This window comes from Aspergillus undulatus (assembly GCF_047715775.1).
Source record: "Aspergillus undulatus strain CBS 261.88 unplaced genomic scaffold BDV17scaffold_41, whole genome shotgun sequence".
NCBI lineage: Eukaryota > Fungi > Ascomycota > Eurotiomycetes > Eurotiales > Aspergillaceae > Aspergillus > Aspergillus undulatus.
The window spans coordinates 202,429-230,206 of NW_027396645.1; the positions used below are offsets into that span (position 1 = coordinate 202,429).

At 51.9% G+C, this 27,778-nt stretch overlaps 13 protein-coding genes across 13 annotated transcripts; 5 read left to right on the plus strand and 8 right to left on the minus strand.

Annotated features, from left to right (window-relative positions):
- Positions 1-725: 725 nt before the first annotated feature.
- On the minus strand, positions 726-2,520 carry BDV17DRAFT_151609 (uncharacterized protein). The gene is made up of 3 exons (XM_073754495.1): positions 1,627-2,520; positions 995-1,543; positions 726-926 (listed from the first exon to the last, which is right to left on the minus strand). The coding sequence occupies exons 1-3, from the start codon at positions 2,110-2,112 to the stop codon at positions 867-869; spliced, it is 1,095 nt and encodes a 364-aa protein (XP_073613454.1). The 5' UTR covers positions 2,113-2,520; the 3' UTR covers positions 726-866.
- A 4-nt stretch (positions 2,521-2,524) lies between these two features.
- On the minus strand, positions 2,525-3,458 carry BDV17DRAFT_269172 (mitochondrial 37S ribosomal protein uS8m). Its single transcript, XM_073758549.1, has 2 exons — positions 3,321-3,458; positions 2,525-3,256 (listed from the first exon to the last, which is right to left on the minus strand). The coding sequence occupies exon 2, from the start codon at positions 3,216-3,218 to the stop codon at positions 2,706-2,708; it is 513 nt and encodes a 170-aa protein (XP_073613455.1). The 5' UTR covers positions 3,219-3,256; positions 3,321-3,458; the 3' UTR covers positions 2,525-2,705.
- Positions 3,459-3,621: 163 nt separating this feature from the next.
- On the plus strand, positions 3,622-5,905 carry BDV17DRAFT_269173 (uncharacterized protein). The gene is made up of 3 exons (XM_073758550.1): positions 3,622-3,784; positions 3,838-4,004; positions 4,056-5,905. The coding sequence occupies exons 1-3, from the start codon at positions 3,747-3,749 to the stop codon at positions 5,453-5,455; spliced, it is 1,605 nt and encodes a 534-aa protein (XP_073613456.1). The 5' UTR covers positions 3,622-3,746; the 3' UTR covers positions 5,456-5,905.
- A 3,059-nt stretch (positions 5,906-8,964) lies between these two features.
- Positions 8,965-10,068, minus strand: BDV17DRAFT_151686 (uncharacterized protein). The gene is made up of 2 exons (XM_073754497.1): positions 9,810-10,068; positions 8,965-9,754 (listed from the first exon to the last, which is right to left on the minus strand). Exons 1-2 carry the CDS (start codon positions 9,905-9,907, stop codon positions 9,067-9,069), a joined length of 786 nt encoding a protein of 261 aa, XP_073613457.1. The 5' UTR covers positions 9,908-10,068; the 3' UTR covers positions 8,965-9,066.
- Positions 10,069-10,766: 698 nt separating this feature from the next.
- On the minus strand, positions 10,767-12,942 carry BDV17DRAFT_283206 (major facilitator superfamily domain-containing protein; the record flags this gene model as incomplete). Its single annotated transcript, XM_073760319.1, has 7 exons — positions 10,767-10,826; positions 10,979-11,219; positions 11,272-11,479; positions 11,588-11,760; positions 11,790-12,277; positions 12,340-12,458; positions 12,909-12,942. 7 exons carry the CDS (start codon positions 12,940-12,942, stop codon positions 10,767-10,769), a joined length of 1,323 nt encoding a protein of 440 aa, XP_073613458.1.
- Positions 12,943-13,227: 285 nt separating this feature from the next.
- lysB (homoisocitrate dehydrogenase lysB) lies at positions 13,228-14,495 on the plus strand (the record flags this gene model as incomplete). The annotated part of the gene is made up of 4 exons (XM_073760320.1): positions 13,228-13,255; positions 13,323-13,363; positions 13,424-13,593; positions 13,649-14,495. The coding sequence occupies 4 exons, from the start codon at positions 13,228-13,230 to the stop codon at positions 14,493-14,495; spliced, it is 1,086 nt and encodes a 361-aa protein (XP_073613459.1).
- Positions 14,496-14,903: 408 nt separating this feature from the next.
- BDV17DRAFT_293417 (uncharacterized protein) lies at positions 14,904-16,013 on the minus strand (the record flags this gene model as incomplete). Its single annotated transcript, XM_073762604.1, has 3 exons — positions 14,904-15,528; positions 15,578-15,667; positions 15,733-16,013. 3 exons carry the CDS (start codon positions 16,011-16,013, stop codon positions 14,904-14,906), a joined length of 996 nt encoding a protein of 331 aa, XP_073613460.1.
- A 467-nt stretch (positions 16,014-16,480) lies between these two features.
- Positions 16,481-18,112, minus strand: BDV17DRAFT_269181 (uncharacterized protein). The gene is made up of 3 exons (XM_073758551.1): positions 17,867-18,112; positions 17,288-17,811; positions 16,481-17,204 (listed from the first exon to the last, which is right to left on the minus strand). The coding sequence occupies exons 1-3, from the start codon at positions 18,083-18,085 to the stop codon at positions 16,793-16,795; spliced, it is 1,155 nt and encodes a 384-aa protein (XP_073613461.1). The 5' UTR covers positions 18,086-18,112; the 3' UTR covers positions 16,481-16,792.
- A 1,016-nt stretch (positions 18,113-19,128) lies between these two features.
- BDV17DRAFT_293419 (uncharacterized protein) lies at positions 19,129-19,671 on the minus strand (the record flags this gene model as incomplete). Its single annotated transcript, XM_073762605.1, has 2 exons — positions 19,129-19,249; positions 19,322-19,671. The coding sequence occupies 2 exons, from the start codon at positions 19,669-19,671 to the stop codon at positions 19,129-19,131; spliced, it is 471 nt and encodes a 156-aa protein (XP_073613462.1).
- A 1,421-nt stretch (positions 19,672-21,092) lies between these two features.
- On the plus strand, positions 21,093-22,626 carry BDV17DRAFT_269183 (RNA-DNA hybrid ribonuclease). Its single transcript, XM_073758552.1, has 2 exons — positions 21,093-21,918; positions 21,989-22,626. The coding sequence occupies exons 1-2, from the start codon at positions 21,531-21,533 to the stop codon at positions 22,588-22,590; spliced, it is 990 nt and encodes a 329-aa protein (XP_073613463.1). The 5' UTR covers positions 21,093-21,530; the 3' UTR covers positions 22,591-22,626.
- A 742-nt stretch (positions 22,627-23,368) lies between these two features.
- On the plus strand, positions 23,369-25,799 carry BDV17DRAFT_151816 (putative Na/H antiporter). Its single transcript, XM_073754499.1, has 5 exons — positions 23,369-23,423; positions 23,471-23,632; positions 23,676-24,337; positions 24,383-24,465; positions 24,530-25,799. The coding sequence occupies exons 2-5, from the start codon at positions 23,515-23,517 to the stop codon at positions 25,473-25,475; spliced, it is 1,809 nt and encodes a 602-aa protein (XP_073613464.1). The 5' UTR covers positions 23,369-23,423; positions 23,471-23,514; the 3' UTR covers positions 25,476-25,799.
- Positions 25,800-26,143: 344 nt separating this feature from the next.
- On the minus strand, positions 26,144-26,754 carry BDV17DRAFT_293423 (RNA recognition motif domain-containing protein; the record flags this gene model as incomplete). The annotated part of the gene is made up of 4 exons (XM_073762606.1): positions 26,144-26,243; positions 26,363-26,469; positions 26,550-26,622; positions 26,732-26,754. 4 exons carry the CDS (start codon positions 26,752-26,754, stop codon positions 26,144-26,146), a joined length of 303 nt encoding a protein of 100 aa, XP_073613465.1.
- BDV17DRAFT_269191 (uncharacterized protein) lies at positions 26,732-27,341 on the plus strand. The gene is made up of 2 exons (XM_073758553.1): positions 26,732-26,869; positions 27,003-27,341. Exons 1-2 carry the CDS (start codon positions 26,833-26,835, stop codon positions 27,170-27,172), a joined length of 207 nt encoding a protein of 68 aa, XP_073613466.1. The 5' UTR covers positions 26,732-26,832; the 3' UTR covers positions 27,173-27,341.
- The last annotated feature ends 437 nt before the right edge of the window (positions 27,342-27,778 follow it).

Here is a 27,778-nt window from a genome sequence, read left to right on the forward strand (position 1 = left end):
TTTCAATTTTGACTTATTGCCATCCAACTGTTGCCAATTTACTCAATAACCCCCAAACACGGGGGTGGGACTGCCGTGCAAGCGCATTGTTGGACACCAGAACGACGAGTCGTGAGAACGCCGGTTGAACCCTCAAGGAGTCAAGGCTCAAATATTCGCGAGCCCGGAACTGACAGCCGCCTAATGTTGGGAGATGAAGTGTGGAGATCATGGGTTCCTCGTCGCTTGCTAGGATACCGGCCCTTCTGGAGAGTTGGGCAGACATATGACTGCATGTGTTGTTGCCCAAACCAACCGCCGACTTGCTGACGAGGTGTCTCCCTCGCATGCCCTTTTAGTCACATCAGGAGGGAAATCGGTTCAGCGCAAAAACGGGAACGGAGGGGAAATTACCCAATTATTGACCTTGCTGCTTCCCCCTCCCTGGTGGAAAGATTGGTCCTGGCACAACCGATGCCGTCTCATCACTTTGAAACACTGAGTTCGATTATACTGCCTGTAGCACAGGGACCGTTCCATAATGATATCAATCAAGGGAGACAGGAGAAGGGCAAATGGCAATTTCGACGCAAAGGGCGTCGACATGAGAAAGTCATACTGCCCAATGCTGGATAGCTATGCCTGCTATACTAGCTGTGATATGTTTTTGCAAGCAGTCGGCCTCGATGCCAGCGAACCAGCATCTGAACTGGCTCATGGGCCTCATCTGAGCGATTGGACCAAGAATCCTATTGATGCTGCAGTGTTACCTGGCTTTGGTCAAGACAGTGGATTGTATGTCAGTTGCTGTTGTTCAATATCAGCGCGTATAGGTGATGATAGGCGGGCCGGCACAGTATAATCTGCAGATGTAAAAAGATCGAGAACTACTCGTTCTTTTGCTTGAAATGCGACGGTAAATCAACCCCTATGCGGCGTGCATAGTCCTTGAAATCCTGTCAACGAAGCTCAAAGGATACCAACGGGCAGAGCAATTTTCTCAACATAAACGTACCTCACAGCTCAGACGAATCCCTTTTTCGATACCAACACGGGCTTCGTACCCCAAAATTCGCTTAGCTTTTTCTCCATTCGCATACCGGACAGCGCATGCGTCTTTCACACTACCGCGGCTGAGAGTTGTGGTCCTGCCGAGGGCCCAGGTCAATGCTTCAGAGACCATCCCAGCAAAGCACGCCAGCCGTTCGGGTATGTGGAGCTCGAATGGCGGAGTATGGCCAAAATGGGCCCATATTGCCAGGCAAAAGTCCCTGAAAGTAATGGGCTCATTGTTCTGAATGAAGAATGCTTCCCCGGCGGCAGTCCTCAAGGATGTCAGGTTTTCTGCAGCTAAGACATGGGCGTCTGCGATATTGGTGACATAGGTGACGTCCCATAGGTTGAACCCATCGCCCATGACAAACGGCGTTTCCCCTTTTGCGATGCATGCATGAATTGCGGGGACTAACTGATAGTCGCCAGGCCCGCAAAGGACGGAAGGCCGGAGGGCGCAGGTAGGCATCGCATCGTTCGAGTGTTGGAGGACCAAAGCCTCAGCGGCAGCCTAACGGTTGGCCGGTAGCACCATCAGTAACCTAAAAAGGTACGCTACGAATAGGAAGACGACAAATATCAGGGGCTCCAAACCTTAGATTCCCCATATATGAGAGATGTACCGGGCGTGGGCCAGCGCTCATCGATATTCGGGTAATGCATATCCAGATAATCGGTTACGACACAACAGGTACTTGTGTAGACGAAGGCTTTCGATCCACTTTCCTTTGCTGCCGCAAGCATGTTTCTGGTTCCGTCGACATTGATGCGCCATACATGCTTCTCAAGTCTTCTCCCAAAGCGTTCAGCAAGGACTGGAACAACGCCGGCGGTATGGATTACCACATCGGGCCTCGTCTGCTGGAGCGCTTTTGCCACTTCGTCGGCGTTGGTAATGTCAGCCTGAATGAAGGAGGCGCTTTCTGGGACGACATGCGTTGGGCCTGGAGGATTCAAGTCGAGGATGGTGATGGCACACTCTGGGTGTCTCTCCGCAAATGCACTTGCCGTGGCTGCACCAACAAAGCCACTTCCGCCAGAGATGACGACGCTCTTGATCGACACTGTATTTCCAGCCATGGCAGCAGCTTCGCAACAGTAGTATGCAGGCTAGGTAGTCGGAGATTTTGTGTCTGTCGGTGTGTGGACTAGCGCGTTGATCAAAAAACCATATCGTCCGCTCCGGCCGGGCCAGCCCCTGGCTATACTGCCTGTGGAGATTCGGTGGTCTCCGTTGCTCTGACGTAAAAGGCTGAGATTCGTCGAGACGCGCAGCAGTAAGAATCACTTTGAAGAAGAGAGTTGGGACATGGAGAAAACCAACTGTTGTTGTTCAAGTGCGGAGATGCTGGAGGAAAGAAGGGAGGAGACGGAAAGCGAAGAAGCGCCTTCCGAGGTTTGTCTCGTGCAACACAATCACACAACTGAGGAACGCTAGGCCAGACTCTCACAATTGAAACTCCAATGGTACTTTCGCGAGCAAAATTCAGAGTCAGAAGTGGAAAATAGTACATGAATTTACTAGGTTAATATACACAGTGATTATCCCAACAGTCGCAAACAGGAAGAAAATGAGAAGCTGCGACTGACCAAACTCCGGATATAATGCAAGCTCATCGGACACCACCCTCGGAATATACATCCAGCGACCTTCTATCCTTTTCAACAAATCATTATAGCGCGCGACAAAGTACAAGACCCCCGATTTTCTTCTCGACACACTCTCGCGCTTCTTTGATGCCTTGATCCGTCGAGAGGTAAAGGCTCTCACCAGGCGATCGGATTCCCTCCACGTAGTCGCTTCTCTGACCTCGGATGACTTCGCGCAGGCCGGCAGTGTCGATGGTAATGCGTCTCGTGGGCTTGCTGACCATGGTAATCTTCGAGAGAACCGGTTGACTTTGCCAGTATTTCAACCCCAGCCAGAGCCGTCTTGTGGCGACGTTGCTTTGTGTTAACTCTTCCGCATCGTAACTGCCGTTGCTTGCAATCGGAATGCCGAGCAGGTTGTGCATAGCAGGAGCTTCAGGACCGCCGCGAACTACGGACGAGATGAAACCGTCTTTCTGAAGGGCGAGGCATAGCTTTAGGTGGAGATTGGAGTTGGGAATCGAGGTGAAGCCGAGGCGAGCCTTGGTGGCATTGTTCAGATGCGAACAGACGTGAGCTAGGTTGACAAGGGACATTTTGAGTTGATGCTGGCGCAATTGACCAGCTGTGTCCTGTAATCGAACAAGCAGGCGATCAGCTGGGAGTTCCGCACAGGATAAATAATTGGGTAATTACCTGTGAGAAGATGTAAGACGACGACACGGAGTTTCCAATATACCCAGAAGCCCAGCTGAGGATCTCGACCGCAATTGACGTTGAATCGTCGACCTGCGGAGTTGCGGGCAGTCCGACGAAAATTTCGGAGAAACAAAAGGACGGCGCCGATACTGCCTGAAATCCAAGGCCAACAAGGCCACACCACCATACTACTAAGGTAAGGCCACAAGGCAACAACCACCGTCGAATCATCGCCAACATCTAAGCGCCCTCATTGCCGCCGTCACTCTGCATGCTGCATTGCACGACCCAGTAGAGGCTTGGTAAGTGGCTTTGCTATAAAACATTTTGCTGCCTGTTCTCCGTCTCCCGCTACCTCTGCATTTCCATATAACCTCCCTTGTGCCGCCGTCTACTTGCAAACAAACAATTACTAACCGCTGACCATGCCTCCGCTACCAGGCGAGGAGCGAGTGTTGACGATGTGAGCTCCAACTACCCCGCAGATATCTATAACGTGCTGACTGAGACACGCAGCTTCGCCGATATCCATTATTACTTCACGACGCCCGTCCCAAAGCCGCATCTTCATCGGTTCGATAAGGGCTCTTATCTATATCTATACCACAATGCCGTTCAGCAGAAGACCAGGATTGAGATAGCGAACAATCCCGGAACCCCTGATCAGGATGCTTTCAATGGAGGTAAACACCCCGCATTCAAACTACAGCTCTGGGAAAAGCTAAGTCCATTAGCACTTGGGAATGTCTTCATACGCCATTCGACCAGCTTCCCAACCAGATGCACAATAACAGTCGACGGACAAGCACAAACACAAGGAGGACTCGCCTTCCCCCCGCCACCAGGTAGCGCAAACCCGTACGAATGGCAACTGCCCACCAATGACTCCAACGGCGCGCATCCAATCCAGCGCCTTCACACTCTAGATCTATACTTCTGGGCCCAGGGCGACGCGGACCAGTTCCTGGATCTGGCCGAACAATATCTGTCTCACGCTCAGATAGATACCGACCGACACCCTTCTCAACCTCCCGAAACCAACGCAACAAGCACGATTGTCCAACAGCTGGAGAATGTAGCCATCACTGACCCCGCGTACCAGAATGGCCAAACGCGGAACTCCCATACAGAGACCTCAGTCGTAAGCCCTGCGCCCGTCGGACTGCCCCCGCCACCTCCAGTGAGCGCTCCAACTGCATCGCAATCGCACCAATACACGGCTTCTACGGCTTCCGCTAGCCCTCTATCCGTCGAGCAGAAGCGAGACTCCGCCCAGTTCACGCCACTGCCATATAACCCCGCTGCACCCGCCGCGCCGGAACCCATCAAGCACCGCGAGAAAACCCCGCCGCCACCAGATGCCGCAGATGGAAATGGCCTCGCTGCAGCCGTAGCGGCAGATAACGGCGTCCCATACACAGACCCTACCCAGGTCTCTGGTGCGGGCTACGCCGCTCCTCCCCCTCCACCCGGACAGGCCCAGGTCCAGGCCCCGGCAGGACTCTACGCCATCCCGGGGGGATACGCCTCTCCACCCCCAAGCGCGGGACTTCCCCGTCCAGGTTCCTTCCCACCACAATCACAAGCACAAGCACAAGCACCCATTCAAAGCCCACCCGCCAGCGTCTCCTCGTATTTACCTCAGAGTCAAGCATCCGTGCAGAGTCCGCCCGCGGCTCCATCTTACCCACCCACTTACCTCCCGCAACAACTCTATGGTCAACCCCAGCAGCAGCAGCAGCAGCAGCCGCAGCCGCAGATCCCACAACCCCAGCAACAACCAAGCTTCTACGGCACCCAAGTCCCCTCGATAGGCGGGTACTCAACCTACTCATACGATCAAACCTCTCAACAACAACAGCAAAACCCGTACCAAATCCAACAACCCCAACAACAAATCCACCACCAATCCACCCCCAGCCTCACCGGCCCGTCATCCGCATCGGAATACTCAATCCACAACACAATGTACCGCCCGACAGAAGCAGAAGCCGGCTCGCACCTGCAAGACCACGCCAAACTGGCGATGCAGAATCCCGGACAAAGTGGGCGGCCGCGGAAATTAGAGGATTCAGCTTCACGGGTGGAGAGTAGTGTTAATCGGTTTTTGAAGAAGTTGGAGAAGAAACTTTGATTTTTTTTCTTTATCCTGTTTTTGTTGGGTTCTGGTTATGCTGGGGGTGGTTGGTTTTCGAGGTTGAGTATGATGGCGAAGGCCTATCTAGCTGTTAACAAGGGGGATGAATGGCGGGTGTTAAGCAGACCGCGGCCGAGAAGGGAGGAGTTATGTATGCACTGCAAGTACCCTTGAGTAGTTATTTTGTTCTGAGAGGGATATTCATTTTTTGTTGTACGACATGATGTCTCCTCATATTCTTGAATACTTCTTTGCTTTTCTTTTAAATCCAGTCCCTCTATACATGGGTTGCGGCCAACGGCGAGAGTAGGCGTGGATGTACGGTACTGGTGGATTCGAGGCTAGGGCATCATGACAAATCACCTAGGGATGTGATTGAGGGATCCAGATATTTACACTACGGTCGGTGTCATCGAATTCAACAAATACGTTAATTCAGAGCCTCCAAATACATTGAAGCAAACCGCCAAAGTACCTAAATCTATGCTACCAGAGAAGAGAAGTATAAACAGTAATTTGAGCAATGAAGTCCACCCGAAGCGAAGCCGAAAGGAGTAGATATACCCTCCCTCACGTGGACTCGTACTCAGGTGCCAGCTACATTGGGGCCCCGTACCGGAAGTCGAGACCAGTGAACAATATGGACGGAGTAGATAAGAAGAGAAGAAGGTGCAATCACAAGAAGATAGTCAAACAGCAGAACAGGATAGCTTCAACAGAAGTGAGAAGAAGTGAGGAGAGGAACAACCAAGATACTCCGAGATCCAGACAGATTGATGCAAGAGTAAGATGCAGGAAAAACGCTAAATCATCCAAGGATTTCCAACACCGCTAAATGAACGCGCAACCAGGCGAGCGTCGACGTCGAATCGTGGTGAGCTGCGTGGTGGCATAAGGTTTCCCGAAACAGTACATGAATGAGGAGAAGATGAGCAAAGCGGGCACGCACCGAAAGTTGCTCCAGCTCCGAAAAATGGAGAAGGGTATAAGTATGGCACAAGAATTGAAATGTAATCAGATGTGAAATGTTGCATGAAGGTGGAAGAAAGATGACGAGGTCCAGCTAGGATTTGTTCTAATTGAGCGACCAGTTTTGGAGATCGATATCGATTTCGTCCGGCTTGTTTTCTGGCTCGACGGGGGCTGCAGTGGTCGCATTGGACTCCTTGTCTTCAGAAGCAACAGCCACCTCAGGCTTGGTGGGCTCAGCTGATTGAGAAATGTCAATCCCATTGGCGGTTGCTGGTTCGACAGTCTTTTCCACGATCTCTGCAGCTGGAGCAAGAGTCTTCTCTTCGGGAACCCCAGGAATTGGCTCTGCAGGAGCTGGGGTAGGCTCAACGGTGGTCTCAGCGGCAGCCTCTACCGGAGTCAACTCCGCCTCAGTCTCAGGTTTGCTCGCAGCAGGCTCGACCACGGGCTCAGCAACAGCTTCCACCTGCGGCTCGGGGGTGGCCTCAGTTGGCTTTTCAGCCTCAGCAGCAGGCTCCGGTGACTGGGTTTTAGATTCGACTGGAGGTTCCAGAATAGCTCCCTCAGTCTTCTGCACCGATTCAGCTTCCTGATTCTCTTCGGGCTGTCTCGCAGATTCGCCGGCAAGCTTCTCGACCTTGGGGGAAGGCTTCTTAGCCACCACCTTCTCCTTTGTGGATGCAGCCGAACGAGCGTTCAGTGTTGATGGGACTTTTCTCGGGGCGCGGGCGGCCGTAGATCGAGGAGGACTCTTCATTTCCAATTTCTCGTGTGCCTTGGAAGCTGAGCTCGCGGTAGGGCGCATCATTCTAGCCAAGAATCCCTCGTCCACTGGTCGGGAGGCGGTGCTGGTTCGGGAACTTGGGCGGTCGCTCGCTGAGTTCGCTGAAGGAGGGGAGCGCGAAGTCTGTTTGCGGACACTGGAGGCGGTAGGAGTGACTGTTCGCTGGCGAGTAGTGCTCTTCAAGGTTGAGGGCTTGCGTGACAGACCCGAAGTCATTCCAGTGGTGCTCGATTTAGCTGCCGATGTGGAGTTCTGAGTACGAGCTGGCCTAGCTGTTGATGATGATCGAACATCGCTAGAACGAGGTGTCGGCTTTGTGTTTTCGCGGGCGGGAGTAGAGGCACGAGAGGCCCTTGCCAATGGTTTTGTCGCAGTCGCAAGTGAAGTTCGACTTGGTTTGTGGACAGGGACCTTCGCCGAGTCACTCTTCGCAGTCGTAGCAGTTGTAGACGGCCGTGAGACGCGCGTCGTCCTAGCGCTCTTCTCATTTTCGGGCTTGGAGTTTGATGTGGTACGCGTGTGTGCCGAGGTTCTGGCAGTCGGAGATTTTGAGGCAGGCTTGTTGGTTGGGGCCGTCTTTCCGACATGTACATCTGATGGCCTCTTCGTGACCGTTTTCATCGGCTTCGCGGTTGACGAAACGGGTGCGACGGCAGGCGATTCGGGTGCCGGCTGGTTCTCCTTGTTTGCAAAGGTTGTTTCCTGGGCCTTGTCTTTCCCTTTGACCTCAGCGGTCTCGGCAATAGGCTCTTTCTTCTCGGTTTCGGTCACTTTCTGCGGGCTCCCGATTCCATTCGTCGGCTGAGCGGAAGAGCCATTTTCCTTGACGCTACCATCGAGATCGTCGGAGCTGAAGCTTTTGACTCTGGTCGGTGTAGGGGGGCCATCGTTGCTGTTGGGGCTGATGCGCCGTAGACCAAGAGCGGGACCTCCCGGAGATCCTCCCTCGACAGCGACGAAGCTTGCGCGCACTTTCGACAGGTTATCCGAGCCGGCGGGAGATCGATCGCGTGGGGGAGGAGACGATGTGTTCTGCTGAGTGTTTTCGAACCTTGCGAGAAGACTCTTCACGCCTGGGTGGGCACCTTTGTCGGCCATGATGATGCAATAGGGTGGTTCGCGACGCGGAGGAAGTCAATGACGACCTGGCCTAGGCTGGCCGGAGCTTGACGAGAGAGATGGCTATAGCTAATGGCGCGGTATTCGGTAATTGTCGATGACTGTGAAGAGTGGTAGGAGGTGGAATCGCGCAGTGTCGCGAAAGCTAGGACACGTTGGTCTGATGGAGGCGAAGCGGGGGCGCAACGAGATATAAGCAGTAGCAAGAGTAAACAAACAAAGCCAGGAACAGACGGAGTAATTTAATAGTGAGATTGGGCAACCAGATGCAGGTGTCCAGACGCAGCAAACATGACAAAGACTCTAGAATAACCATGGAATGAACAAAGTCAATCAACGAGATGAAGAGGAGAATAGGAGAGACGCTGACACACTAGCACTTGGTGTTACACGCCTGAGGCAGAAATTCAGGGGGCGGATCCGCGGCTTCATCTCTGTTTCACTCCGACCAGACTGGGCCTCCTGTGCCTCCTGTGTCTCCTCTGTCTCCAATAATCTCGGCACTTTACCCAGTTATGTCGCTTCATAAGCTAGTCCGTCGCCACTATTGCTTGCAAACTCACTTGTTTGGAGTGCCTTATGACCACTTGTCAACTTGCTTTTTTCCTTCCAATCTCAGCGCCATTTATAAAGGGGTCTATGAAATCACCCCTTGAAGCTTGCGCCCCTTGAGATAGAATCATTAGCGACTGCGCTGGACGCTGCCAGACCCTTGCCTGTTTTACGGCTGGTTTTACGGCGGCCGAGCTAACCTACTTTGTTGGCAACTCACCCAGATGGCGTGCAGCTTGCTTTCGAACAAGTAGTCAAACCATGCAACCGCCTGCAAGTGTTGCTTCCAGAGTGGTCTCGAATCTATTCCAAGAGCTCGAAATGCCGGAGACAGCCGGCTGTAAAAGTAGTGACAGTTCCGGCTAGGATTAGCCTCCAATGCACCGACAGTGAGTAACCACAATGTCAGGTCCGGGTTGATCGCGGGATTTGCGGCTCGTTCCACAGCATCCATTGATCCGCATAACCGCTGCAAATGTACGTCGGTGACCACAGGACTGATGCCTGATGTTCGTCGGAACTCAGCAAGATACAGCAATACCGCGGATCGGACACCGGAGGATATAGGCGAGGAGTCCGAGTTGTGAAGTTCCAACAGAAATTGGTCAGTGAGCGGGTGAATTATCTCGTCTATTTCCACCGGATTGCGCCAGACGGACTCACCCAATGTGGTCGTCCGCCGGCACAGTTGCGCATTGAATCCGCCGTAAAGTTTGAACGCCGGAGCCGAGGGATAGAGACAGGCCGACGGCCTCCAAGCAATGAGGTAAGGGTTCAATATGTGCGGGAAAATACTGGGAATCTTCTGTTTTCTAAGGCGGTTCAATGCCGGAAGGATATCGAAAGCGTAGCAACCGATCGATTCGACCCTGTACGAATCGCATGTCAGTGGGTTGTTCTTGTCGATAGGCGTCGATAACAAACCACTGAATTAAGTTTATAACGCCCCCGTCCAGCTCACTCGGTGAGAGCCGTGACTCCTTGATGAGCATGGAAACAGCCGTCATGTGCAGCCCCCACATCAGTTGATCCCCTTGAAGTTGAGAGTAGCACACTAAGGCAGCGATTGCGCTCAATGTGCCGTAACATAGGTTTATCACTTGTTGCCTGACTATTCAGGTAGTCACAGACTCCAGCGAGAGCTTTGGCATGGCTCGTGAGTATGAACTGGTGCAAGTTGCTCTCTGGTCGATCATGGACGATATGAGTTGCATATGTGGCAAGCATCTGATCAAATGCAGCGGGGTTGGTCATGCACAATAGATACCAGCGGTTCCGATAAACACGAAATTGGCTTGACGTAGCATTTGAGAACACTGAGGGCATAATTAGCGTAAGTTTTGAATGGGATGATGCAAAGGCAACAACGTACTATGCTGAACCATCCACCCTGTTTCCGTATCAAGAATGATAGGATAGGGCATCAATGATGGGATGGACGGCGGTGATTGCCCTGCAAATAGTGACTGGTGCCTGGAGCGCATATCGCCGAAGCTCTGTCGCTGGTGTCACGCGACATCTCAGGAGCATGGACATGTAAGGGACATTCTTTCCGTGGCACCGTGCGACGAGCGTAGCCAATGTCGCGCATAGCCCGCTGTCGCATCTGCGATCGTTGCACGTTGGTAGGGCGCTGGTGGGTAGGAGAGGTCGTAATAAAAAACCCATTCATTGGTTTGAGATGCAGATGCCATGATACTCGCGCTGCATTCCGTGATGAATCGAGTGGTGGTAGGATGGACCGAAGTAAGAAGCTGGAGACAAGAGTTATGAGAGATGAGGAATCCAAACAGATTCGTTCATCTCTCTGTTTGCACTCAAAATGAGCTTCATACAGACTTCTGAGGTAATGAGCAGAGATTCATTTGGTTCAACCCGAAATCAACTTGATAAGAAGTAGAATTGAGAAGCCAGTCGGACGTGGTCTTGAGATATATCTTTCTGTGGCACCAGTGTTCCCCGCACTTTCTCAAAGCGCCATCTAACAAAGCCATAGCCCAATCACCACTACCACTCTCTACCCAACTTTAAACCTCTCCTATTTTCTCAACCGAAACCATTAGAGTATTATGCCCTCGGTCCAAATAACATACACCAAAGCGATACCGAACGCAAGCGACAACGACCCTACAGAAGTCCACAACGCAGACCGACCCAAGCAACAGATATCCTCCACCGTGACCCACTTGCGCTTCTACAGTTCCAGCAATACCTAAGCCTATTGTGATCGAATAATTGACGACGGCGTTGACAAGCGATGCCGACGCTCCCTGATCTTTCACCGGAATTGCGTCGCTGAGGATAGTCGCTGACGCTGGGAACGAGATATCCATCCTGTTGACAGCCAAGTCAGTTTCGTCTAATACGATATTGATGACAGACGTACCCCCCTGCCATTATGACGAAAGACCAAGAAGTGTTTATCCAGTATGATTGCTCAACCGGTGCCGTGCTCATCAAGAGACATCCGACAAGAAACGAACCGCAAGCAATGACCATCAGCCAGCCACTGGACATGGCCGACATCAGATATGGGGTCGCTAGGGCAGCGATTACACCTGAAATGGCTCCTGGAGCGAATTGTGCCGCTGATTCTAAAGGAGATACGCCACGGAATTGTTGGATAAATTGGAGAAGGTAATAGAATCAGCCACCGAAGCTGCTCTAGCCGAGCTCTGTCGTCACAAGGACTGCTAAAACACGCCGTTTGAAGATAGACACGTCTAGAACTGGATCTAGCGCACGCTTCTTTTGGAGGACGAAAAGACCGCGTACGAGGAAGCCCACGATCAGAACGACGCACACGTAGGGCGTGGACCAACCGTCAATCGGTGCTTGATTCCAGGCAATGCTGAGCGAAAGCAGCCCTGTAACCCTAGGAAAGAGCCAATGTAGTCAAAAGACTTCGCGGTATATTGTCGGCTGCGATGAGAGTCCGACGGAACTACCCAAAGCGCAATGAGAGCCAGAACGAAACATCCGACGCCATACAACCACATCACCCAAGGCCACCGAATCCACTCCGCACGAGCCGCTCCAACAGCGCCAGCAGTAGAGCACCCCAGATGTGCTGCCATAGCAAACGCCGAAAAGACCATGTTCTTAATTTTGCCGGGAGGATATGTTCTTCCCGCAATTGCCAGCACATTCGGGAGCAGAAAGGCTGGGCCAATCCCTTGCAGAGATCGAACGATATCAAAGGATATGGGAGAATGTGTGAAGGCACTGCAGCCTCCGATAATAGTCCATACACCGGACCACGCCCATCCGAGAACGAAGATACGCTTTGAACCATGGAGGTCGCCCAGCTTTCCGGCTACCAGAATGAAGGTTCCCACAGTCATGCTATAGCCGCTGACATGCCAGGTCAACCTGTTAGCCTCATTTTGACCCTGGCCAAGGTTTGTCCGACGATGTGCAAAGGAATGAGGATATATCCAAAGGCGCTTTGGACGAGTAATTGCGTGGAGCATAAGACCGTAACGAAAATCCATTCTCTGACTCCCTTTGGCGGCGACTGACGGTACAAGCGACTGTCATCCAGGTCATGCTGCATTTCCAGAGACATCTCACCTTCGACAATCCAGCAAGAGTATGTCAAGCTCGAAGTACGTCTTGGACGAAGAGGCTGCGAAGATGTTGATCCAAAATGACTGCGGACACCAGAAAAATCCATCCCTTAAAACAGCTGCACGCTAACAGTGGTGCACGAAGCCAGATTATCCAGACAACCGATGATGCTCGAGTCGGACCATGAGCCCCAGACCGTATAGATGGCCCTCCCCCCTCAACAAAGGAAAGATCGGCTCAGCAAAAAGTGGAGCACAAGGTACCTTATGCAGTTTAGCGCGAGGTTAGAGCTCCAGACCAAGGACCTTATCGGGCTTAGTGCAGTCGACGTTGAGCTCTATGACAGCTTTCACGTCAAGCCCAGCTGAACAATCAACCTAGATACGAGGACATGGGATGATGCTATCGCAAACTCAAACTACGATATGCGTTATTCCAGCCGAGCATAGTCACGTTGTCGAAGGATGCCTCGAGCCAGTGCGTGCATCTGGTGTCCGATGTTCGCTCTTTAAACCCAGACGAAGACAAGGATATGATCAGGGCCCTGAAGTGTACGGCCGTTTAGATATTTGGCCAGAATATTACGCGAAGACCACAAACTGAGCCATGATATCATCGTCAAGCTCTAAAGATGAAGCCATGGCAATCCACAAGCTCAACTACTGCCGGTCCGGCGATATCGCGGATAAAGGTAATTCCAGCCACCATACAAAACAATTCCCTCCGATTGCGGACATTTTTCTCGTCAAGCAGGAAACCCAGGTTACTCGCAATGGCTGCCGCTCGGACTCTTCGCATAGGTCAGTTTATCTTTCCTTTGCTGTACAGCATGGCCTCTGGACAATTGCTCACTGACGGCTTGTGTAGGTCTCATCCCCGGTGACGGTATCGGACGGGAGGTCATCCCGGTAAGTCGCATTGGCGAGCATGTCACCAAGTCGAGGATACTAATTGATCGATAATTCTAGGCCGGTAGACGGATCCTTGAGTCGCTTCCCTCGTCTCTAAACCTCAAGTTCAACTTTGTCGACCTCGACGCTGGCTACGACTGCTTCAAGCGGACCGGCAGCGCTCTGCCCGACAAGACCGTCGAGATCCTCAAGAAAGAGTGTGACGGTGCTCTGTTTGGAGCCGTCAGGCGAGTCAAGAAAAACCAGCCAAAAAAAGAGCCAGTCACTAATATTTAATGATAGCTCCCCCTCCACCAAGGTCGCCGGCTACTCCTCCCCCATCGTCGCCCTCCGCAAGAAGCTCGACCTCTTCGCCAATGTCCGCCCCGTCAAGACAACCGTCGGCGCCAGCGGCGGCAACCCCATTGACCTCGTCATCGTCCGCGAAAACACCGAAGACCTCTACGTGAAGGAAGAATCCACTGAGGAGACCCCCAACGGCAAGGTCGCCCGCGCCATCAAGCAGATCTCCGAGCGCGCCTCGTCCCGCATCTCCACCATCGCCGGTGAAATCGCCCTCCGCCGCCAGAAGATCCGCGACACGAACCCCGCCACCGCAACCCGCTCCAAGCCCATGGTCACCATTACGCACAAGTCCAACGTCCTCTCCCAGACTGACGGCCTCTTCCGCGAGACTGCCCGCGCCGCCCTCGCCGCGTCCAAGTTCTCTTCCTCCGTCGAAGTCGAGGAGCAGATCGTTGACTCGATGGTGTACAAGCTCTTCCGCCAGCCCGAATACTACGACGTCATTGTCGCGCCGAACCTCTACGGCGACATTCTCTCCGACGGCGCCGCCGCCCTCGTGGGCTCTCTCGGTCTCGTTCCGAGCGCTAACGTCGGTGATAACTTCGCCATCGGTGAGCCCTGCCACGGTTCCGCCCCTGACATCGAGGGTAAGAACATTGCCAACCCTATCGCTACGCTGCGCAGCACCGCTGTCATGCTTGAGTTTTTGGGTGAGGAGGCCGCCGCCGCTAAGATCTATGCTGCTGTTGATGGAAACCTTGATGAGGGCAAGTACCTCTCTCCTGACATGGGTGGCAAGGCTACTACCACTGAGGTTCTGGATGATGTCCTCAAGAGGCTGTAAGTATTGTAAGTGTAGATTTGGCACAGACATCAGATCTAGTAGATGATAAAAGTGGAGTTTGCAACAACCTATAGCATGTTCGTTTGGTTATCTCTGCAGACAGCAGTTCTAAGATTTGGAATATATTCGTGATACCTGAACTTCGCTATCTCTGTGAGTTGCCAGGCCAGCGGGCCGGGGCCCAAAGTCTTCGGAAAAAGCGATGAGCGTTCAGCGTCCTTCCGACCCATCTCCGAGAGGAGGCTCAACCAGAGCGTCTCAACATACTGAAGGCGCCGTAAGTAAGTAGGCACCAGCTTGCTCAAGAACCATCAAGAATTCAAGGTCTTATAGTCTACAGACGGCACGCTATTCTCCATGCATCGGACCGAATCAGGATTTCACTATAATGTAACATCTATATCTAAATCATCGATACCCAGCACCATCAACATACCCCATCTGCTGATAAGCAACACGATGACCCTGATAACCCGGCTGGATCCCAATTCCATACCCCGGCACCTGACCCGCATGAAGATTAGGATCTGATTCTGGCGACTCAGACCTCGCGCTCTCCTTTACTTCCGCCCTGGGCGTAACAACGCCGAGAACAGTATACATAAACACGACGACAAACTCCTCGATCGTCGCCATTCCAAGCCTCACACCAACATCACCATAGATAACCGAGAAGCGCCTATCAGACCCAAAAGCCGAAATCATACTATACACCACCCGCACAGCCATGAATGGCAGCGCGAGGAAAACAGCGAGGTATATGCGTTTCTGGGATCCGCCGATGACGCCCCGTCTGAGATCGCGTAGTGTAATCCCCCACAGGAAGACGAGGGCGATGTATATAATGAGGAATAGGACAACCGCGCCGCGCGTTTTGGCCCTCCCGTCGCTTTGGTCTGAGGCGTCGGAAGAGGCTGTGTCTAGCCCGCCGGAGATTGCGAGCGCGAGGGCGATTATTGCGGGGATGTGCAGGAGTTGGATTGTTCTGCTGCGGCGGGAGGTGGTGGTTGCTTTTTTGTTGTAGATGCGGATTCTGTGCGAAAATTAGGACTGTCTACCTTGTAGGTAAGAATAGTACGTACAGCCTCCCAATCAACCCATTCGAAGCACCGACGCTCTCTATAACCTGGCGGTTTTTCACACTAGGTACTCGACTCGTCGTTTCATCAAAGCTGCCCATGTCATGCTTATGTTAAACAAGCCACATACGAGGGCAGTTAAGTAGGGTCAGACATACACCCTCTTCAAAAACCCCAAACTGGCCAGCAGCAACGGACTGAGCCCAATAGACTTCAGTATAACAGCCCACTCCAGCAACGCCATATCACCCGGATTCTTATCGCTCAGGATTTGTAGTATGGCACCCGCGATTCGGAGCGCGCAGAATATAGACAGGAAGATCCAGCCGAGTTGCTTGTGAATGCCGTGGCGGAAGAGGATGAAGATGTTGGCTAGGGCTGTTGGGATGTACACGATCAGTTCGGCGATTGCGACGCCGGATTCTGTTATTGCGGTCATGGGGATGAAGGGAAGAGAGGAAAGGTAGAGTTGTAGAGAAAGATAGTTGGTTTGGGGTCGGATGATAGGTAGGTAGGTAGTGGCAGGATAGTACTCGGTACTGGATAGGAGAACGATAACTGAGAACTTCTGACCTACAGATGAAGCCCCCAAGCAATATTTATACATCTCCATTCCCACCCAAGAACTAGCCTAAGCTTTCTCGCATTGCTTAGTGCCTCAAGCCCAGCCCAGTCCAGCTCCGAATAGCTTACCCTTTCCGGCATGCGTGTAGTAGTAGTTGTAGTGGTCCCGGTGGAGCAGCCTGCACAGCCTGCACAGCGCTCGCCTTCAGCCTTCAGCCCTGAAGCTTAGCGCACACTAGGAGCTCGGGTTGACAGCTGACAGCCTTGACAGGTGCTACTATTAGCGCTTATGAAGTTGGAATTGGCCTTATGCCGTTAGGGCATGAACAGTTGGAGATGGGTCTCACTCTCGATGTTATCGGCGATGTCGCTGCGGCTGGACTTGACATCAACTAACGGCGACTGCAGAACATAACCCCCCTCAAAAACTAAATAACACAGATATGCTCGCTGCGCTCGCAAAAAGAAAAACATACAACAGCTGGGATTCGCATGTGGTCACCCACCATACTACTAACCAGCCGGCGTGTGGCTTAAGTACGGCTGAGCGGACGGGAAGCCCTGTTTTCCACACCCTGTGGTCGTATGTACCAGAGAAGACTGATTGGAGATACACATAGATAATTATTGTCCAGAGAGCTTGCCTCAAAACACCTATTCCCTCAACAGAACCCCCCAAACCTCCGCCTCCCCTCGGGATCCAAACCACGCCCGATCCCTCCCCCACGCTCTGGTGATAAGATCCCTCCCAACGCGAACCACCTCTCTAACCTGTTCTTGATTCCCCCAATCCGGAATCGTACTCCCCCAGAAAACCAAATGCGTGCCGACGTGGATGAGGATCCGGAAAGCCATATCTTCAGTGATATCCTGGTACCCTTCTACAAACCCCTGGATTATCCAGAGGCCTGCGTCGATGTCCCTGAAGTGCTTGAGCATGTATAGCTCTGCGATCATTTGTGCGAGGTCGAGAGACCGAGGGGCGACTTGGGACATTTCCCAGTCTGTTATTAGCAATGGGGTTGTTGGTAATGGCTGTGAGAGGGATGTTGTTGGGATTAGGACACTGTCGGTTGACTGTTGGTTAGCAAGGTTGGCTGGAATAGATTGGATAGGATACTTGATTTAAGGACGAGGGCTGGAACATACTTCCCAGACCAAAAATCACCATGGATCGGCCTGATCGCGCTACCCTCAAGCTCTGATTCTTCAAGCTCAGACGCCGCAAGGTCTCTAACCTTCTCAAAAACCTCCCGACTCCCCTCAAGAAGATCCGGGTACGCCTCAATCCTACTAAGCAACCCATCATAGTTAATTGAGAACTTCAAATCCCGCATGACCTTCCACTCGCCAAACTGCGTCGCTACATCTATCTGCTTGGGATCTGCAATCCAAAAATGGAACGAGCGCAGCCAGGCACCGAGGGTGCGGCCTATCGACAGGCTCCAATCTTTCGAAATCCGGTCCGATACACCAGGCGAGCGCAGGAACGTCTTTAGGTCTACGGCGGAGGGGAGGTCTTCCATGACCTGGGTGTATGTTTCTGGGCTGAAATGGTAGATATTTGGTGTCTTCACGGTAATTTGGTACTTCTGCCCGCTGCCGGGGGACTCGTTGGTTGTCGTCACGCTTTGCATAGAGTCTAGAGCCCGGAGGGCGGATTCTTCGACTAGCTGGCTACCCATCAGTTCAGTTCCTTCTCTCAGCTTACTCAATAGAATGTCTCACGCATCGCTTCGCACTCAGCTTAAAGCCCGCATTTGAAGCGAGATAGTCTTCTGCATGTTTAACGATCACGGTTGTCGTGCCATCTGGGAGGGGTTGGGAGAGGACACCGCGGTAGACGAAGTTGGCTGTTCCTCCGCTTAATTGGGTGAGGGAGGTGCAGGCATAGAGAGTGCCGGAAAGCTCCTTCTCAACAGCGTCTCTGACTTTGCTTTCGACCATGATGGTGCTGATTGATAGCAATATTCGTATGATCAAACGTTGAAGCGACAAGGGACTCGTGAGTCTTGCTCGTATATACTCTTGGGGCGGGGTCCATTTTGGGGTTAGCGTTGAGGGCATCGTGATGACGTCAGCAATATGTAGACAGCAAAACAAAACAACCCCAACATACCACCCTCTATTCGCATAGCCCTGTAATGCAGTCTACATATCTGAAGTATATTTGGCTAGGCGAGACGAGACCATGGTCCTCTGAGTGAGCACAGGTTCAGATCTCCTCGTCAGGGATAAGATACTCTTCGCCATCTTTCCAGCTTCAGCTGAAGAAGCACTGGGCTTTATTACGAGCTTCATGGGACAGCTAGGGGCTATTGGAAACTGGCGAGAGCGTTAGTCACAGTTATCCGCCGTACCTTCCCTGCAATGACTCCGGCCGCTCTAGGAAGGTGTCGTGCACATGTACATGGCAAGGCAGGCGCGAGACCTCCACCTCCATCGTACCTGCTGTTGAAATAAACAGTCTGACGCCATATACTACACCACCCATGAAGCCGACGCTGGAGACGGTGGGACTCTGTAGCTCACTCTAAAAGGCTGGCAGTGTAGCCTAACTATCAAGGATGAAGAGGACAGTGCTGTATAGAGATCTACTCGGCACGAGCAAAACCTTCAAAGAAAGAAACAATATCACTTTTTCGCAACATACATGCATGAAATTGTAGATAGGTGCTAACCATCCAAGACTCTACCGAGCGTATGATATGGTGAATATCCATCAACTGAATCCCAAGCGCCTAGCCAAGCATCTAGATACTCTATGGTACTGTGTCGATACATCTATCCAGTAAAACTGTCAATATTCCATTCGCTTGGTTTGGTATCCACATCAAAAAGAGATATCCTGTCTCATATCCATGTTGCTCATTCCCACATAACCCGTGCGCAACGGTGATAAGTGGGATTGCAGCAGAAGAATACGCTTAGACTGTAATCAATGTGGTAGACATGATGCGGAAGACAGGCTTCGTACTCGTGGTAATCTTCTATCCAGCATTCAGGCCTGTGCATGTAGACTTCCCAAAGGAGGTTGGCGAGAGTGGGAAGTTGGGTTCGGAATTTGCCAAAGAGGGCGGTGACGTTGTAGCGATTGAGTTCTCGATCGCGCTGTGGCTCGTTAGTGATAATGGCTATGGTTCCCAGAGGATGAAGGCAGAGGGGGAGAAAGAGGTATCATACCTGTCTGTAAAAATCGCGGAACTGAGGACTCTAGATCCGCTCATGACGTTACCAGTCTGGGTAGTCAAGAGCCAGCACCAGTTGTAATAAGCTCGCCAGTTGAAGTACGGGCCGTGTATGTCCAAAACGTCCAACATCTCGACTGTCCCATGTTTGCAAGTCCAGCCATAGCCGAACAACTTAATGCTTTCATCCGTGGTCAGCCTCTTCCGCATGCCTATGTTCATGATCAGTTCAACGACCTCTCTTCTATCCATGAAGATCGCAGTCAGCAAAGCACGCAGCCCAACCATGGCCAGATCGTTGAAGCTCCAAAGCAAGCACCACATGGCATTTGACCAGTCACTCATGATGGCATAGTCGTGTGCGTAGTAGCCATTTGGCAGGAGCCTCATCGGATCTGCTCTTCCGTGCCCGTGAGGTAAATGAGCACTTTCAAGCCGTAGTCGTCAATAGCGCGCTTCAGGCGCTCAGCGAGGCTCTCATGCTGATGGTGAGGGGTGGTCCCCCAAACAGCGTCGGAGTCAATCATGATATCCTGCGGATTGACGGTACCATCGTTGGGGATAGTCTCGATGGCGTCGGTCATGGAATCGTCGATTTGAGTGATGTCCGTGTAGGAGATCTCAAAATTAGTGCCCAGTGACGATGGACTTTAACACAGCCAGGCACAGGTAAAGGAGGAAAACAATCAAGGAAGTACCTGATCAAGACTAACTGGCAGGTTTGTCAATGTAAGAGAGTGAGCTGGCTTGAGATATCAGAGGATGAACCGCTCGAGCTCCCGACGTTCTCAGCTAGATGAAACCAACACAGCTTCACGATGCTGAGGTTTATCCAAGACTGATGGGTTCTTCAAGAACATCTTCAAGAGAATGATGATGCTGCTGAAAGGTAATCAATAGGGTTGTAGAGGCAGACAAGATGGTGAAGGGAAGCCCTAAGAGACAGAAGTTGACACTTGCATGAGTTGAAAGATACAAGAAAGAGGATGGGATAAAGAGGGGTCTTTCATGGTGCTTACTGAGTCGCTTGAGAGGATCTCTTGTGTTTTGCCGACTAAGCAGTCGTGAGTGGGTTGATTAGTCGTGATAATGCAATGAATAGCATCAGGACTTCCCTCTCATGCATCCACTCCAGTCAATGTTGTAGACCCTGTTCAACCAGAGTTGAATCGCAACTGCTTGAAATTCTCGGATTATGAGGGCGTGTGGTCATATACTACTATGAGATTTCCAACGGGCGCCTCCATATAATGGTTTACAGACACAGCTTCCGCTGGGATGGCACCATGGTTTCTCCCAGTGCGAACATAGGTAGGTAGACAATTTAAGCACAGAACTTGGAGTCCGCTTCCTGGACGATTAAGGCGAGCGTATGGCGGATGGCTTGAAGAAGAGAGACTTGTATAGTTTTCTCCAGGCTAAGGGACGGTAGTCATCCTTGCTGTCATGGTGCACCCCAATTGCCCCTTCCATTCCCCTACGCCATTCATTTCCATTGTGCATGGAAAGAAGAGCAAATCGAGGAGGCCATTAGATCGTATGATACTAGGCAGCGGTGCAAAGGGGATATGTAACTATATAACTGTGTCTGGGCTGGTCGTTTTGCTCATATATTGCGCTCATGAATTGGCTGGGCCCGAGGTAAACACTTTAGGGTTGGCAAACGCTCACTGACCACCTGGATGCAACAACTCATCTCAGGGAATTTTTCAGCGCCCAGATGAAGGACTTGAGGGGTATCAAGCAAGAAATGGACGAATAAGGTACTGGGAAGCAGAGCATCGTGGGGTCAATGAGGGGGCAGAAGAAGAGGGGTCACAGTCTCAGAGGGATGCTGAGTATCTGGTGACAAATGCCGCAAGAGGACTCCCCAAGGTAAACAACAGTTTTAGAGTCGGTTGCAAGACCGACGTTAAACTTCAAGAGTTGAAACAGGGCTTGGGTTTCCTCAAGAGGTGCAGGAATTGACATTGTTGACCGCAAATCCGAGCCCACATTCAGACGGGCAACCCCCCCAAGCCGGGACCCCCAGAACCTCCTCAACCTCAACCTCCACCCCTCCACCCCCCGACTTTTCTGCTCCTTCCTTCAACCTCTCCCTCTTTCGCGATACCTCCCGGCAGGCTCAAAATCCAGCCGCAGGGCTCTATCTCTAACCGTCTAGTCCTTCCTTTCTTCTAGTGAGCACGAGCGTTGCCCTCCGCATGGGCCCCAGGGGTTCCCTTTTCAGCTGCAGTCCAAAGAAACTTCTTATCCCTCAATTGACCCTTGACCGAACCCTCCATACCACCTTTCCTCGCTCGACAGCTCTTCCAATTCCTCGTTCCGTCTCAAGCCTCTCCTCTCCAAGTCGGACGGCCGCCGATTTTTTGTCCCCACAATTCCAACGCGACGTCATGAACGAGACCACTCCCTCCCCGACCCCTGGCCCTGCCACGAAACCGTCAAAATCGCCTCCTGCCACGGCAGGCACAAAGCGCAAGCGCGGCGCCGCTGGAAAATATTATGCTGTCAAGGCAGGGTATCAGCCGGGGATCTACTACGAATGGAAGGATTGCTTGGCCCAGGTGACGGGCTTCAGAGGCGCTGTTTGTAAGTGGATCAAAATTGGAATTACTGCGGAAAGTTGTCGTTCGGTCAATTAACATAAATATTTCCTCAGTCCAAGGGTTCCCGACGATCGAAGAAGCGAACGCATTTCTGACCGGTGCTAAAGCTCCGTCGTCGCGGGGCGCGTCGCCGCTAGACGCGGAGCCGACACGATTTTACGCGATCCAACGAGGACACAAACCCGGAGTGTACACAAACTGGGCTCACGCTCAGGAGCAGATAAAGGGGTTCCAGAAACCACGATACAAGAAGTTTTCTACAAGAGAAGAGGCAGAGGAATTTGTGAAGCTCGGAGGAGCGCCTGTCCAATTTGCGGGCGCTCCGGGATTGACGAGGGAAGCCCCGAAGGACAAGGAAGGCGTCACTTTCGAACCCGGTGAAGGTCCTTTACCTCCGGGTGCTGAAGATGGGTTTGATCCGAATGTCCTCCTGGACCCGAAGACCGGCAAGATTGTCTACAAGACGGACGAGCAAAAAGCTGCCACCAAGACCCAACCGAAAGGGCCACCGGGCATGCTACGTATATACACCGATGGCAGCTCCTTAAAAAATGGCAAGACTGGCGCAAACGCCGGCGTTGGAGTATACTTTGGGCCCGGCGACACAAGGTTTGTCTACCTACGGTACTTTCTGTGTCTTGAAGCACTGTACTGACGTTTCTTTCCCAGCAGAAATGTCTCTGAACCTCTGAAGGGGAATCGCCAAACGAATCAAAGGGCGGAGCTCACTGCCATTCTGCGCGCGCTCGAAATCGCTCCCCGGCATCGAGACGTGACCGTCGTCACGGACAGTCAGTATGCGATCAATTGCGTTACCGTGTGGTTCCAGAAGTGGCGGGCCAACAACTGGATGACATCGGACAAGAAACCGGTAGAGAACAAGGATTTGGTGGAACCTATCTTGAGCAAGATCGAGGAACGTACGGAGCTCCGGGTGAAGACTCTGTTCGAATGGGTCAAGGGACATGCGACGGACCCTGGAAACCAGGCGGCCGACCGTCTCGCGGTGAATGGAGCGCAGCAGGGGGTGTTGGGAGGTGTATGACACAGCTAGTAGCTTAGATACCGATTTCCATATGCAGTTACATTCCCTCATTTAATGTTTATCACAGGCGGGTCAACCTGATGTGAATGAGCAGACAAAACATCATTAAAATATTACGCTAGCGCATGGTCGATTGAATGTAGATCTCTACTCTATTATCACTCGGCTGGGTCCATGGCCACTAATTGGGCAAATCGAGACAAGCTCGTCAAGCTCGTCAAGCTTCGGGATCCAGACTAGACTTTTCCTCGCATCCCCGCGCTCTTCCAATTCTCCATCCAACACCATTCATCGCTCATCGCCCGTCTTATCGCTGGCTGTAATTTAGTCTTCATCGCGTATTACGCTCGAGATATCAGATGAGACAAAGTTTGATCTTCGGCCTTCTCAATTCCTGGAACCTTACTATGTTTGAATAACACGCAGTGTCACTCCAACTTTATGTGAGTGAAACAAGCCTTGAAGCTCTTCTTCGACTAATCTCTTCCAGTCCTGTACATATTTCGCGGGGCACCTGGCATTGCAACTTGCAGCATGCCGACCTTATCGCTAATCAACTTCAACATTGTCTGTGCGACATTGGGAGGTTTTATCTCCGTCTTCGGTCTGGTCTCGTACCTGTTCAAAGAGAGATTCTACCTGTCTGAAGCCTGTACGTACATCCTCTGACCTAAAAGCGTATACTAACAAGTCAGTGATATCGCTTCTCGCTGGCGTCGCGTTCTCTCCGCACGCCGCAAACTTCATCCGCCCGCTCGACTATGCGCTCGACACGATCGAAAATCTTGACCAGATCACTCTATGTTTCACCAGACTAGTTCTCGGCGTGCAGCTTGTCCTTGCGGGCGTCCAGCTCCCAAAGCGCTACCTGCAGATCGAATGGAAGAGCCTATCGCTGCTCCTCGGGCCCGGAATGGCCGCCATGTGGATGTGCAGCGCGCTCGTGATCTGGGCGCTCGTGCCTAACTTTTCGTTCCTCCATGCGCTTGCTGTCGGGGCTTGTGTTACGCCGACTGACCCGGTGCTGTCGAACTCGATTGTCAAGGGCAAGTTCGCCGATAAGAATGTTCCCCAGCCGTTGCAGCGGATTATCATTGCTGAGTCGGGTGCAAATGATGGACTCGGGTATCCGTTTCTGTTCTTTGCCATTTACCTTATCCAGTATACTGGCATGGGTGGAGACGGCGCGGGGAAAGCTATGGGGTTGTGGTTTTATGAGACCTGGGCGTATACGATCCTGCTGAGCGTTGGGTACGGGGTTACTGTTGGTTGGTTATCCAGAGAAATGCTCCATTGGGCGGAGGAGAAGCACTATGTAGACCGGGAAAGTTTTTTGGTCTTTGCCATTGCTCTTGCAGTACGTCAACTTCAACCGATATCAAGAATGAGACTGACCTTGCAGCTTTTCATCGTCGGAACATGCGGATTGATTGGAACAGACGACCTCCTCGCTTGCTTCGTTGCAGGCAACGTCTTTACCCAAGAGTAAACCCCCACCCACCCCAACTCGTCCCATCAGGGGGCAACACCCGCTAACACCAAATATCAGCGACTGGTTCCGCCTCGAAACAATGGACGACTCCCTCCAACCAACAATCGACATGCTCCTCAACCTCGCAGTCTTCATGTGGTTCGGCGCCGTCTGTCCCTGGTCCCTCTTCCTACACAACAACATCATCCCCCTCTACCGCCTCGTGCCGTTGGGAATCCTAATCCTGCTCGTCCGCCGCATGCCCATCATCTTCGCACTGCACAAATACATCGACCAGATCGAGAACCTCTTCCAGACTTCCTTCGTCGGCTTCTTCGGGCCGATTGGCGTCGGCGCGATCTTTTATATGTCTGTGAGTCGGGAATATCTGGCTAAGATTACGGTTGATGGAGTGGTTCGTGAAGATGCAAAGCAGGTTTCGGATGCTATTGAGGTTATTGTTTGGTTTTTGGTCATTTGCAGTATTGTCGTCCACGGTCTCTCCATCCCCCTCTCAAAAGCCGGCTACCACCTCCCACGCACCATCTCCGCCGCTATAAGCACAAGCATAAGCACAGCCTCAACAGCCGACGATCCCATCCCGCTAGCCGATAACCGCATGACGCACAGTACGGCCAATGAACCGCATGATCTTAGCGGTATCAGTGCCGGTGCCGCCGACGGGAGAATATCTAAGATGTCGATCCTATCGAAGATGAGTCGTCGCGCAAAGAAATTTGAGTCGCAGAGCCCGTCGCCGTCGCCGTCGCGTTCGCCTGCTGCGGCTGCTGCAAGGCATGCTCATGTTTATTCGCAGGCATATTCGCATTCGCCATCACACTTGCAGTCGCGCTCGGGTTCGCAAACGCCCCAGCCGCAGCCGCAACCCGTCGCATTCCAAATCGGCCGCAGCGTCATTCGGCCCTCGACGCCTTCGAATGAGAGGATTGGGGAGCGTAGTGGGGAGGAGCCTGCGCGGCCTGTGAATCTTGTTTTTAAAACGGGGGAGAGTAGTCCTGCTTGAGTGTTATAATTTCTACTACGTGCCACCTGTCAGCGCTGCCTGACGGTAAGCTATCAATTTGTAGTGGACAGTGAGGGCAGTCCTGTTGTGGGCTTGTGTTTTCAGCGGTTGAGCGGAGCTTCTCTGGAGCAATGTGCTGTTTGGCGCTGTGAGAGTTGAGGCTTTGGTTTGGGCTTGGGCTTAGGCCGGTTAATGTACTAGTTGAAAGGTGGAAAGGGTCATGGGCGAAGGTGAGTTAAAGGGGGTTGAGGCGAACGATGTAGAGTAGGGCAAGGGGGAAACCTATGATCATGTACGGAACGCTGTGGTGGAGGATGATACACATAGAAATAGAATCAAAGCGAAAAGAGTTGAGTAACTAAAGTCCAGATGCATAACTGAGGTATCATTGAAAGCTCAATATCAACGTTGCTATGATGCCATCCATCTTGATCTCCCTTTCATCTCTCGTCACCACATGCGTATCGGTAGGTTAGGTAGGTAGGTCAGGCAGTAGGTATCAAAGAACAAACAACCCCATCTCCATCTCCATCTCCATCGAACGAACAAAACGAAACCAAATTTCAGTCTCTCCTTCCCAGCCATTCATCCATTCATCCATCCACGTATTCAATGTTTGTCGGATAAAGCCAGAGCTGCGGGCAAACGTAGGTACTTGGCAGGCTAGTTTACGACCAGCCACCACCACCGTAACCACCGCTGTAACCGCCACCGCCGCCAGAGGGACGGGCGTTAGCCTGGTTGACGCGGATTTTTCTTCCGTCCAGTCTAAGCCGGCGCGATATCATTAGCTTCATAGACCCTGAGTATAGACAGAAAAGAACTACTGTCTCAAACGCTCATCGTTGTGAGAGCAAAGAGCAAAAAAGGAAAGAAAGAATACGCACTCCTGCTCATTCAGCGCATTAATCGCAGCATCCGCGGCCTCAGTGGAATCAAAGGTGACGAAGCCGAAGCCACGGCTGCGGCCGGTCTCGCGGTCTTTCAGGACGATCTGGCTTGTGTTAGTTGTCGATGGGTACAATACCAGAAGGCTGGTTAATCATCAGGGTAGGGTAGGTAAGTAGGACATACAGCATCAGTGACGACACCGAACTCGGAGAAGACGTTGCGGAGGGAGTCGTCGGTGGTGCTCCAGGAGAGATTTCTGGTTTGTTAGTTTGGTGTTAGGAAATCAGGAAATGGATGGTGGGTGGATTGTGCTGTTTATTTGATGGAGAGAGTTGATGCGTAGAGAGTTATAAAAGAAGACATACCCAACAAAGAGTTTAGTCGACATGATGACTTCAGGAGGTGCCAGAGATGAGGATTACCGTGTCGAGTAAAATTCAGATTGGATGAGGAGAGACGAGGGGGGATGCAGAATGCAGAAGCGAAGAGCTCTGGGCCGCGGGGTAAGTTAGACTCAACAGAGGCAGGCACGTGGGAGGTTGACCAGCCAGACACCAGAATAAAATCAATTTCAATCGGATTTGTCAGCCAGATCTTTGCTCATGCGGTCCTCGTTTACTGACAGAAGGTTGACAGTGACGGACTCCGCAACGGGATTAACCCTCTTCTGTTTTATGTACACAACTGCGTATGCAGCGTCCTGCAGCAGAATCAGCTTTATGCAGTGCAAAGTAACACATGTTTGCATTGTGAGGTTTATTCGTCTACGAGCATGTTCTTCATGTTACAACATACTGAACTACTGATATCATGGTATCTGATATCAAGTCACCTCTTGGCAACCACCATCATCATGCATGAAAACAACAGATGCTTCTATACTTGAACTAGAAAATCCGACCACTTAGTCAAGACTGGAAATACAAAGCCTATTCTCGTTCGAGTGAAGCAGTACACCTACTAATGGAGCAATCTAATATCAACTTCTACCAAAACCCTAGCCACCTCAGCGTTGCTTTCCCCGCCGCGAAGATGACGCGGTTCACGGGCTGCGACGTTCACACTATTTTAGTTGAGATGAATCAGCCTCTGCTAAGGCATCGCACCTTTTTTTCAGTATATCATTTCCATTCGAAATTCTTTTTCGTCTAGGCCATTTAGGGCTCGGCCCTGCGAACCTAACCGCCTGCCTCTGTCTCAGTGTCTGGATTTGAGAAGTTTCCGATATGGGCCAGGACCCTACAATTAACGAAAGCTAATCTGCTCTGGTCAATGTACTTACAAGCAAGCGACAGACAGTGGTCATATTTGTTCTTAAGATTAAGAGGTAATTCTCTCAATAACCCCACCTTGCTACAACTTCCCGGGGGGTCCCCAGTTATTCCTAGCTGTATATGATACGCACCCAAGCT

Bases quoted from the DNA above. Each gene is read 5' to 3' on its own strand.
- BDV17DRAFT_151609 (XM_073754495.1), bottom strand. From the start codon at position 2,112: ATGGCTGGAAATACAGTGTCGATCAAGAGCGTCGTCATCTCTGGCGGA. The intron at 1,544-1,626 runs GTTTGGAGCCCC...GCCAACCGTTAG, and splicing joins TCATATATGGGGAATCTAAG to GCTGCCGCTGAGGCTTTGGT. The intron at 927-994 runs GTACGTTTATGT...CAGGATTTCAAG, and splicing joins GGATTCGTCTGAGCTGTGAG to GACTATGCACGCCGCATAGG.
- BDV17DRAFT_269172 (XM_073758549.1), bottom strand. From the start codon at position 3,218: ATGTCCCTTGTCAACCTAGCTCACGTCTGTTCGCATCTGAACAATGCC.
- BDV17DRAFT_269173 (XM_073758550.1), top strand. From the start codon at position 3,747: ATGCCTCCGCTACCAGGCGAGGAGCGAGTGTTGACGAT. The intron at 3,785-3,837 runs GTGAGCTCCAAC...TGAGACACGCAG, and splicing joins GAGGAGCGAGTGTTGACGAT to CTTCGCCGATATCCATTATT. The intron at 4,005-4,055 runs GTAAACACCCCG...TAAGTCCATTAG, and splicing joins TCAGGATGCTTTCAATGGAG to CACTTGGGAATGTCTTCATA.
- BDV17DRAFT_151686 (XM_073754497.1), bottom strand. From the start codon at position 9,907: ATGTGGGGGCTGCACATGACGGCTGTTTCCATGCTCATCAAGGAGTCA. The intron at 9,755-9,809 runs GTTTGTTATCGA...CGATTCGTACAG, and splicing joins GTTATAAACTTAATTCAGTG to GGTCGAATCGATCGGTTGCT.
- BDV17DRAFT_269181 (XM_073758551.1), bottom strand. From the start codon at position 18,085: ATGGTCGAAAGCAAAGTCAGAGACGCTGTTGAGAAGGAGCTTTCCGGC. The intron at 17,812-17,866 runs GTGAGACATTCT...ATGGGTAGCCAG, and splicing joins AGCTGAGTGCGAAGCGATGC to CTAGTCGAAGAATCCGCCCT. The intron at 17,205-17,287 runs GTATGTTCCAGC...GTCAACCGACAG, and splicing joins GGTGATTTTTGGTCTGGGAA to TGTCCTAATCCCAACAACAT.
- BDV17DRAFT_269183 (XM_073758552.1), top strand. From the start codon at position 21,531: ATGGGCCCCAGGGGTTCCCTTTTCAGCTGCAGTCCAAAGAAACTTCTT. The intron at 21,919-21,988 runs GTAAGTGGATCA...ATATTTCCTCAG, and splicing joins GGGCTTCAGAGGCGCTGTTT to TCCAAGGGTTCCCGACGATC.
- BDV17DRAFT_151816 (XM_073754499.1), top strand. From the start codon at position 23,515: ATGCCGACCTTATCGCTAATCAACTTCAACATTGTCTGTGCGACATTG. The intron at 24,338-24,382 runs GTACGTCAACTT...CTGACCTTGCAG, and splicing joins TCTTTGCCATTGCTCTTGCA to CTTTTCATCGTCGGAACATG. The intron at 24,466-24,529 runs GTAAACCCCCAC...ACCAAATATCAG, and splicing joins GGCAACGTCTTTACCCAAGA to CGACTGGTTCCGCCTCGAAA.
- BDV17DRAFT_269191 (XM_073758553.1), top strand. From the start codon at position 26,833: ATGCAGAATGCAGAAGCGAAGAGCTCTGGGCCGCGGG. The intron at 26,870-27,002 runs GTAAGTTAGACT...GAAGGTTGACAG, and splicing joins GAAGAGCTCTGGGCCGCGGG to TGACGGACTCCGCAACGGGA.